Source organism: Schistocerca americana, chromosome 6 (assembly GCF_021461395.2).
Source record: "Schistocerca americana isolate TAMUIC-IGC-003095 chromosome 6, iqSchAmer2.1, whole genome shotgun sequence".
Taxonomy (NCBI): Eukaryota; Metazoa; Arthropoda; class Insecta; order Orthoptera; family Acrididae; genus Schistocerca; species Schistocerca americana.
In genome coordinates, this window is record NC_060124.1 from 394,894,858 (window position 1) to 394,905,266 (window position 10,409).

Genomic DNA, 10,409 nt, shown 5'->3' on the forward strand with positions numbered 1-10,409 from the left:
AAATATAGGGAACGAAAGGCTATTTACAATTTGTACAGAAACCAGATGGTAGTTATAAGAGTCGAGGGACATGAAAGGGAAGCAGTGGTTGGGAAGGGAGTGAGACAGGGTTGTAGCCTCTCCCCGATGCTATTCAATGTGTATATTGAGCAAGCAGTGAAGGGAACAAAAGAAAATTTGGAGTAGGAGTTAAAATCCATGGAGAAGAAATGAAAACTTTGACGTTTGCCGATGACATTGTAATTCTGTCAGAGCCAGCAAAGGACCTGGAAGAGCAGTTGAATGGAATGGATAGTCTCTTGGAAAGAGGATGTAAGATGAACATCAACAAAAGCAAAACGAGGATAATGAAGTCAAATTAAATCAGGTAATGCTGAGGGAATTAGATTAGGAAATGAGCCATTTAAAGTAGTGAATGAGTTTTGCTATTTGGGAAGGAAGATAACTGATGATGATCGAAGTAGAGAAGATATAAAAAGGGCAAGAAGATATAAAAAGGGCAAGGAAAGCGTTTCTGAAGAAGAGAGATTTGTTAACATCGACTATAGATTTAAGTGTCAGGAAGTCTTTTTCTCAAAGTATTTGTATAGAGCGTAGCCATGTATGGAAGTGAAACATGGACGATAAATACACTCATGCTCATAAATTAAGGATAATTGCAGAATGTGGTGCCACACAACGTGGCACTACACAAAACTGGCGCTAATAGCGTAGGCACATAGGGGACACACACGACACAGATCTGTTAGTCATGGTATTGGTGATAAGTTGAGAAAACCGTCCCAAAACACATGTGCTACAAAACGCCACTGTTTGCTGCGCATGTACCAAGACATCAGTATGGGATGTTATCACCACGCACGCGTACACGGGCCACACAACGGATTCGCATACTCTGGATCAGGTGGTCGAGTAGCTGCTGGGGTATAGCCTCCCACTCTTGCACTAGTGCCTGTCGGAGCTCCTGAAGTGTCCTAGGGGTTTGAAGACGTTCAGCGATACGTCGACAGAGAGCATCCCACACGTGCTAGATGGGGTTTAGGTCTGGAGAACTGGCAGGCCATTCCAATCGCCTCATATATTCTGTTTCAAGGTACTCCTCCACGATGGCAGCTCGGTGGTTCTGTGCGTTATCATCCGTCACGAGGAAGGTGGAAGCCACTGCACCCCTGAAAAGGCAGACATGTGAAAAATGACGTCCCGACACACCTGACTTGTTACAGTTCCTTTGTCAAAGATATGCTGGGGTGTACGTGGACCAATCATAATCCCACCCCACTCCATCAAACCATGACCTCCATACAGGTCCCTTTCAAGGACATTAAGGGGTTGGTATCTGGTTCCTTGTTCACGCCATGACCATGTACTGTGTTCCTGACACCAGGCTTTACGGGCTCTCCTGTGACCAGGGGTCATAGGAATGCACCTTGCTGGTCTCCAGGCGAATAAACCATGTCTGTTCAGTCGTCTGTAGACTGTGTGTCTGGAGACAACTGTTCCAGTGGCTACGGTAAGGTCCCGAGCAAGGCTACCTGCAGTACTCCATGGCCATCTGCAGGCACTGATGATGAGATATCGGTCTTCTTGTGGTGTTGTACACTGTGAACGTTCCATACTGTAGCGCCTGGACACGTTTCCTGTCTGCTGGAATTGTTGCCATAATCTTGAGACCATGGAGGGCCCGTGCCACGACCTGCTATGTTTGACCAGCCCCCAGTCGCCCTAGTATTCTACCCCTCATAACGTCATCAATATGTATTCTTTGAGCCATTTTCAACACGCAGTCACCATTAGCACATCTGAAAACGTCTGCACACTTACTTGTAGCACCGTTCTCTGACATGCAACAACACACCTCTGCATGTGTGTGGACTGCTGCCAGCGCCACCGTGCGACGACCACAGGTCAAGTGCATGGCATGGTCATACCGCAAACTGATTTAAAACCGCAACCCGCCCACGATAGCTTTGCGTCACCATGTATCAACATTATCCTTAATTTATGAGCATGAGTGTAGTTTAGACAAGAAGAGAATAGAAGTTTTCGAAATGTGGTGCTACAGAAGGATGCCGAAGATTGGATGGGTAGATCATATAATTAATGAGGAGGTATTGAATAGAATTAAGGGGAAGAGGAGTTTGTGGCACAACTTGACTAGAAGAAGGTGTCAATTGCTAGGACATGTTCTGAGGCATCAAGGGATCACCAATTTAGTAATGGAGGGCAACGTGGAGGGTAAAAATCGTAGAGTGAGGCCAAGAGATGAATACACTAGGCAGATTCAGAAGGATGTAGGTTGCAGTAGATACTTGGAGATGAAGAGCCTTGCATATGATGGAGTAGCATGGAGAGCTGCCTCAAACCAGTCTCAGAACTGATCACAACAACAACAATTGTAATGCAAGGAAAGGTTGAAGGTAAATAACTCAGTAGATAACAACCAATAGTAACTTTATTATCATTTTAATTTGTTTAAAAAATCAACAAATTATGACACTTAACGTTATGTTACATTAACAGTCTTCACATACAATAAAACTATTTAGTGTATGCATTGGACGAATAAAAATTCGTTAGTTTAATAAATACGGGCTCCATGATGATATTTTGAATGTGCCATAATAATTGGAAGCCATGCCCAAAATACTTGGAGTTATGAAGCATGATAGTCCACATAAATTTACACTTAAAAGTTAATTGTACAAATTCCTTGCAGGTGACAGTAATAAATACTAAAGTTTTAAAAATGGCTGTTTCTCAGCAACTGTATACTAAGGATGTCTTCGTCAGAAAACATACATAGTAAGTTACCATACCTAGGTCAATTGTGCCAAACAGTTATTTGCAGTCGATTGGCTGCATAATTCCTACGTTTGAAAAAAGTAATGAATATATTATTTGAGTACAATTGTCACTATGACAGCATGAAATGCGCAGGTCTCTTTCAGCGAATTTATTTTTAGGCAGTGATGAAAGTGCGTTTAACAATTCGCACAAAAGAATAATTTAGTTGTTTCGTGGTGAATGATGGGTCAGTGACAGGCCTGGGTGTTTGCAGTCTACCAGCTGAGGACGCCAGGCACGTACTTATCGATGAGGCTCTGGTAGTATGGCTTCAGCTTCTCAATGTCGGGCATCTCGTCGCTCTTCGAGTAGAGGTCGTATTTGCTGCAATGGAGAAGATCAGTTTTAAAAATACTGTGCTAAAATATTTTAATTATTCTCCGTAAATCTACTGCCACAGTAGGTAATAATTCCAGTGAAGTGAGTTTCGTATATGGAAGACCTACCAAAATATAATTCTGTGAAAGATGGCAGTCAGATAATTTGATTCAGATCTCTAAACAAAGATGTGTACTATTTTGTGACATAAAGATACTATTTACACCAAGGAAATTACTTTATCTGCAAAATTTTTTGCAGTAACACTAGAAGCCAATTTCAGATCAAAAAGGTCATATCCAAATGATAACAACGGATGATTGAGTATGAGCGTCAAAATACTTTCAAAATATTAGCTCTATTGTTCAACTCTTATGGTGACGGAGTGATAATTCACTGTCCATCCATCCGTTAAGTGGGCAGTTCAAGCTCCCATCCTGCCATCCGGATTTAGGATTTGGTGGTATACGTTAATCACATAAGGCAAATGCCACGCTAATTCCTTTGAAAACGGCGCGACAGATTCTATAATCCTAATCTTCTTTCCTTTTATGAAGCTAAAGGACTGTGTAGATATATGGAGCGTCACAATACGTCCAAACACAGTAACAATTTTCATGTACCAACGTAACAAGTCGCAAAACATAATGCGAGCTCACGTTCGGAATGTGTTGTTATAATTCACATAACAAAACATCCGCTTCAGATGCCAGCAATTTCTCATTTATTGCACGACCGGTTTCGAAGCCTCGAGCTACATCTTCAGTGCCACGAAGTATTTATGGAAAGATATATTTTTGGCGCTCGTGCCAATCAGTCATGGAAGATCACACTCACGTCAAACAAACGTATGGTAACGTAGTACCAGCAACCGCAGCGCCCGCCTGAATAACATGACATCGAAATTAATGTTTCCATAATGGCACCTGAGGCTTTGGGCTTCGAATCCGCTAGTGCAATAAATAAGAAATTGCTTGCAACTGAAGCGGCCTTTTTTTATTATACAAATATATTCCTCAGTTGCGTATGTTCGCCCTTTCAAACATTCTTTCTTGTAAAGTGCGAGGATCATTAAGGTGTTTGGATGCGTAGTGGCACTCACCCTGGGAGTTCTACACTTCAAAAGAACATTTAAACTCATCTTCAGTAAGTAACTTGATGAGCGTTGAACAGGTCATTTAGGCTGAAAGCAAGAGGCGTGATTTTAAAACAAACTGAATTTGCCACAGAAAGTAGCAGCCTTGACGTAAGTAAGCCGTTAACTTCCAATTCAATACATGATTGCGTTATACCATTCAAGAAACCGTATCTAATGTATACTTTTGGAGAGTGCATTTTAAGGAATTCGCAGTGAACAATGTGATTAAAATGTTTTTCCCTCAGACTTACTTGAACTCTAGGACCCATTTCAGGGTTTCCATGTCTGTCTCGTTGCAGAGGTGCATGTAGTCGCCAGACGAGTGCCACGGGTAGAAGGAGTGGAAGCGGATGATCTTGTGGCCCATCTCCGGCAGTTTGGAGCCGTTGTGCTTCAGCAGGCGGTAGACGTACTCGTCGTGTCCCCAGGCCATCAGCACGTTGTCCAGGCCGCAGTTGGGGGTGTACATTCCGTACTTAGTACTGTAAGATTACAATGTTTTCTAAGTTTGTTTCGCAGTATAAGCGTTTCATACTGCGTGAACAAGTGACTAGTTTCTCGACGGAAAAGAAACGTCACAATGACCATAAAATTCCTCTATTTTTGCATGAATGTTTCCTTACTTGTACTTGGGGTTGTAGGTGTCCGGGTTGTCGTGGAAAGTTGTGTTTCTGTAGACAATGGAGTCGGCCCAAGCGCAGCCAACAGGGAAAGTGTCTCCAGTAACGGCCCACTGCGGCTCGTCGTAGAACGCCATTATCTGGAACGACAGGTTTACTTCATCATTCATGTCTCCTGAATCAGTACTTCACTGTCATTGCATTAATAACCCTTATTTTTATTTACTGGCGCGAATGATGTTTGACGCAAAGTCGTCGCAGGTGTGAATGATGCCAAAAAGTATCCAGTTGTCAAGAAATGTGCTTCTCATGTTACCTGCGTTTTGAAAATCAGTGTTTAATGTCCTACGTTTTATTTTGTCTTGAATAAAAGTTTATTGGACCAAGATTCTGTTTGGCCCTGAAGTGAGTTTCCTTCACTCCAACGCCAAGATTAATATGCAAATGGCTGGCATACATTCTACAGTTATTTATATAAGGCAACTCGCCAAGAAGTCCTCAAGTACATTTTGTCTGGTTGTTTGGGAAGGTATTTGCAATTTAGGCTTTGCATTGTGTAGCTGAATCGGTCCAAAACAAAAATTGTTCATCATGCATTCCATGTGACGCCCAGCATCGACGGATAGTATCGGTTTGTTTCTCATTACAAAGGAAATTATTTTCACGGCGGAATTCCATACATCAGACATTAGTTCGGTAGTCGTTTTATTGGTACGTTTTAATAGAGGCAGCAAAACACGAAGAATGATCAATCTGTAATCCAGCAGCTACTGAGCAGCACTGCTGCATGGAGGTAGCTGTAGGCACGATACAGAGCAGTGCTGTCACTGCTGAAGTTTTGGTTATTCTAATTGTTTTACTGTCCCTGTCAATATCTACCGATAAAACAACGTACTGACTTATCTGATACCGATCTATTGAATGAGCACGTAAAATTTTCCTTTCATTTGTAACCCGAAACAAATCATCGTTTCCCACCGACACTGGACCTCGCATGAAAAACTTGATAAGCCGTATTTGTTTGGGTTGGCTTCAGCTGTACATTGCAAAAACGAAATTGCATAATCTGCGGAAATACCAGGAAAATGCTCCTGACGGTTATTCGGAGAGAAACCTGATATAATAGAGTTGCAAGCAGTGTTTTCGTAAGAACCTTTCTGCTATGATTGATATTTAAGTAATAAGAAAAAGATCCTTTCATTGTAATTCATTCAGCTATAGTTCCTTGGTGTGACACTGTATATTGTACAAACAAAACCCTTTTTCGTCTTGTTTCACAAAGCTTTATCTTCGTACGACCTCACTTACAGGTCGTATGGTCTTTTGAGGTTTATAACTGGGTGCCATCTCTTGAATTAGTTGTGTACCGGAATATGGGCTTACAACCCAAATCCTGTGTCTTATAAAAATTAAGTTTAGTAAAGCAAGATAAAACTATTGTTTACTTTATTCAAAATTTATCTGTTAATCCCTTCATCTGCAGGAGGAACCACGAGGATACAATACCTCGTCTTAAAGAACAATTAGTTGTGTTTGTGTGAGCTCACCTTGCCCATGTCATGTAGCAGTCCTGTCAGCTGCAGCCAGTCACAGTCCGGGTGGTCCTCGCGAATGCGCTCCGCCGTCTGAAAGGCGTGCACGATGTTGGGCACGTCGACGTCGGGGTCACTCTGGTCCAGCATGCCGCTCAGCCTCTCCAGCGTGTCCATGATGGGCGCGCGGAACTTGTCGAACTTCAGCCACTTGGCGTGCTGTTCTGTAACATAGACGACATATCCGTAAGGGTAAGAGCACGGCAACCAGCGATCAGGAATAATTCGCAGCAACTTTGGTTGCGCAGAGCGGACTTACTCTTGACGAAGTCGACGGTCTGGTACTTGTGCATGTCGTAGTAGAGCTTGCGGACTCGTTCCTTGATGGGGTCTGTGTCGTCGATGGTGTAGTCTCTGAACTGGGCGATCGGTTTCCCTGCGTGGATGGGCTCCGGACGCAGGATCTCCGAAGGATCGATCAGAGGACGATTCTGGAAAAAGATTATTACATTACAACTTACAAACCTGCACACGACATTGCGGGATTATTAAAACAGTTCAATTCTGGAGAAGTTCAAATCTCCATCAGGCTATCCAGATTTAGGGAAAAGGAGAGAGGACGTTCTTTGGAAAAGTCACGGTCTAAAGTCGTCCACTCCGCTGCTTATCGGTCTACTGCCAATAACTGTGCATGAACGCAGGAAGGAAGATCAAGATTCAGCGAGCTGTCAGCGATGAAAGGGCTGAACACGGATATTCTACTTGCGTGGGAAAGGAGATAAGCCTAAAGCGACCAGGGGCATCCAAGAAATAACCAGCTGACCACTACACCAACACGCTCGGTTTTGTGGACGAGACGTCTAATGCTTAACGTACACGACTAACTAAGGACTGACAAATAGGCCACCTAGTGCCTCATTATCCTCTAGCCACGCAGAACTTTTCAGTGTCTACTTGCCTTTTGACCGGTTTGAAAACAGGTATAATACTCACATGATGTCTTGTCAACTGTTCACTCTGTCGTACTTCGCTTAACTCCGTCTTAGCTAATATCCCTATTTCAACTGTAGGCTCGCTTTCCGACACAGAGTTCTAAGCTCTTTCTTACAGAAAAACGTTCTTATCAAGATCGCTTCGACATATCCTTGCAGTTATCAATAGTTTCTGCGTGCTTAACTCCTGAGTAAAGTACATGAGGAGCAACGAAAGATGCTGAGGGCGTAAATTTCTTTGTTCTATATCTCTACTTTTTTCAGTAACAGAAATAGTCAAAAATCATAAAAGGAGGACAGTGCTCTGCTAGACGAGAGTGAACATGTACAGCAGGCCATACCGCATGTAGCTACTGCAACAATGCGGTGTATATTTTGTGCCGGCTGCGAAATGTGTTTCTATGGTTAGTAACCCACTCCTAATTTGTAAAATATACATTTGTGTTACTAGATACGACTCTCTAATTAATATATTCCACGTTTTTGTGCCTAGGTCAAATGGAAGTCTTTGAGAAACCTATTAATTCTTCATCCTTTGCAATGGACAATTCCAACAGCGGTTCAAGCATCTATGGAGGTAAGATTCACACAGTGGCTCGCTTCTGAGGCAGTAATGAGGCAAGATGTGAATCGAAACCTCATGTTAGCCGCAACGTCTCTTGAAACTGTAGTCTGCAGATGGGAATGCAAACCGAGAATCTCCGAAAGATTCACCCGACCACGCCAACAGACAGCATTGAATATCTGAATAAGTTTGACATTAGCAGCCGCGAAAGTTTAAGATTTACAAACCACACCATTCAGATCGACAGCACAGATGTGCCAGAGACGAATATTGTCAAGTATATTGGCTCAAAAATCACTACCACCGGCTCACTCGTTCACGAAATCATGAAGCGCGTTAGCAATATACGGGTTTAAAGGCAGCAATGACTGGTGTGCCTTGTGATAAAAATATCTCGGACCTACCCAAGTCGGGAATACACCGCTCTCGAATCCGACGAGTTACGAGACATCGGCCAGCTACAAAGGAAGCAGAGCAACGACTTACTGTAATGAAAACCAAAATGAATCGGTGGGCTCTTGGCCTGAGACTTCAAGAGCATATGGCCAGTGATGAATTTCGTATCCAGTACCTGTCTTTGAGAACTGAGGGAACGATGATTATACTGGAAAGGGCACGTACATTGAGTAGATCAGGAAACAATATCAAATCATAGGTTTTTTCTTGTAAGTAGGCTGTTTAGGTTTTTTTTATTGGTAACGCCACGTAGCGCTCTGTATGTAAGTCACTGGCTGTGCTGTGCGCGATCTGTGGCTGGTTTGCATTGTTGTTTGCTATTGTAGTGTTGGGCAGTCGGCTGGTAACAGCGCGTAGCGTTGCGCGGTTGGAGGTGAGCCGCCAGCAGTGGTGGATATGGGGAGAGAGGTGGCGGAGTTTTGGCAGTGGATGATCTGGACGTGTGTCTATCACAAACAGTAAATTCGTAAGACTGGATGTCATGAACTGCTATATATATTATGACTTTTGAACACTATTAAGGTAAATACATTGTTTGTTCTCTATTAAAACTTTCATTTGATAACTATGCCTATCAGTAGTTAGTGCCTTCAGTAGTTAGTATCTTTTATTCAGCTGGCAGTAGTGGCGCTCGCTGTATTGCAATAGTTCGAGTAACGAAGATTTTTGTGAGGTAAGTGGTTCATGGAAGGTGTAGGTTATTGTTAGTCAGGGCCATTCTTTTGTAGGGATTATTAAAAGTCAGATTGCGTTGCGCTAAAAATATTGTGTGTCAGTTTAGTGTTGATCAGAATAAGTAAAGAGAGTAATGTCTGAGTACGTTCAGTTTTGCTCAGCTGTTTGAAAAGCAAATAATGTAAGAGATTTATCGGCACAGTAATTCATAAATTTTTCTAAGGGTACGTTTCACTCTGACCCAGACACTTCCCATGTAAAGATAGGAGTTGTATAACTTAACCAAGCAAATTAATGCGCAAAGTGAACTGAGAGAGCCTTAAAGTCTGGTCCGGACACGTTGATGGAGAGAGATGAGAAAGAATGAATATGTCGGTAAGCAACGCAATGCTATGAAACTTCATTAATAGACTATAACTGAGTGCTGGTCGGCGCTCAGATTCCGCCCACGACTTTCGTAGGTTGTGCTTTTCCTGACGGAGCAGTCCTGGATGGTTGAGTCAATAAGAGAGTTGCCTGCTAAGGGTCTGGGTTCGACTCCCGCCCAGCACGTACGTTAAGCCGTCATATGCCCCGTTAATGAACTGGCAGCGGACAGCGGCAGCAGCGGTAGCAGAAGCGGCAGCAGATATTCACCATGACTTTGGCAGACGCCATGGTGCTGGTCGGTGTGGTGCCACGAGCTGTAGAGGCGTCGCGACGCTGTGTCGTGGCCACTGGGCCGGCCCAATATATAGGGGACGCCGTTATCTGCCGCACAGCGGCGTCCGCACGTGATGTCGTCAGCCGGCGTCGTGACGTTCGCCAAGGCTCCACACTCTCTCGCTTCCTGCGATCATAGTCACGAATCACACAGTACATTATTTCGAAACGTGTTTTCGTAGTTTTTTCCCCCTTACGGTGCTGTTTTTCTCCTATGGCCTTGGATGGTCCACTAGGACACTCCGATGCACTAATCACGGCCGGCAGTGTGGTCTCACCCCTGTGGGTCAGGCTAGATTCGCATCAGCAACGTCTTTGTAATTTTCTATTGCGTTTGTTGTTTCGATCTATTAAGTAATTCTATTTTTTTGTAGCCGAGCGTAGACTAGGAATGTCTATGGAGTTTGCTTAGCGTACTGCGCATGTCACCAGCATGAAAGCGAAACTGTCACATGACTTATGGTCAACACTGTTTGCTTACATATTTCGCTAAGAACTAAAATTTAGTATTGCATTTATTTGTCCTATTTTACACATTTATTCATTAGCAAATAACTGTCGCTCGCA

General features: G+C 43.3%; 1 protein-coding gene across 1 annotated transcript; it reads right to left on the reverse strand.

The window, feature by feature from the left end:
• Window positions 1-2,501: 2,501 nt before the first annotated feature.
• On the reverse strand, window positions 2,502-9,846 carry LOC124619927 (inositol oxygenase-like). Its single transcript, XM_047146569.1, has 6 exons — window positions 9,777-9,846; window positions 6,772-6,943; window positions 6,468-6,676; window positions 4,924-5,060; window positions 4,552-4,782; window positions 2,502-3,168 (listed from the first exon to the last, which is right to left on the reverse strand). The coding sequence occupies exons 1-6, from the start codon at window positions 9,795-9,797 to the stop codon at window positions 3,060-3,062; spliced, it is 879 nt and encodes a 292-aa protein (XP_047002525.1). The 5' UTR covers window positions 9,798-9,846; the 3' UTR covers window positions 2,502-3,059.
• Window positions 9,847-10,409: the final 563 nt, after the last annotated feature.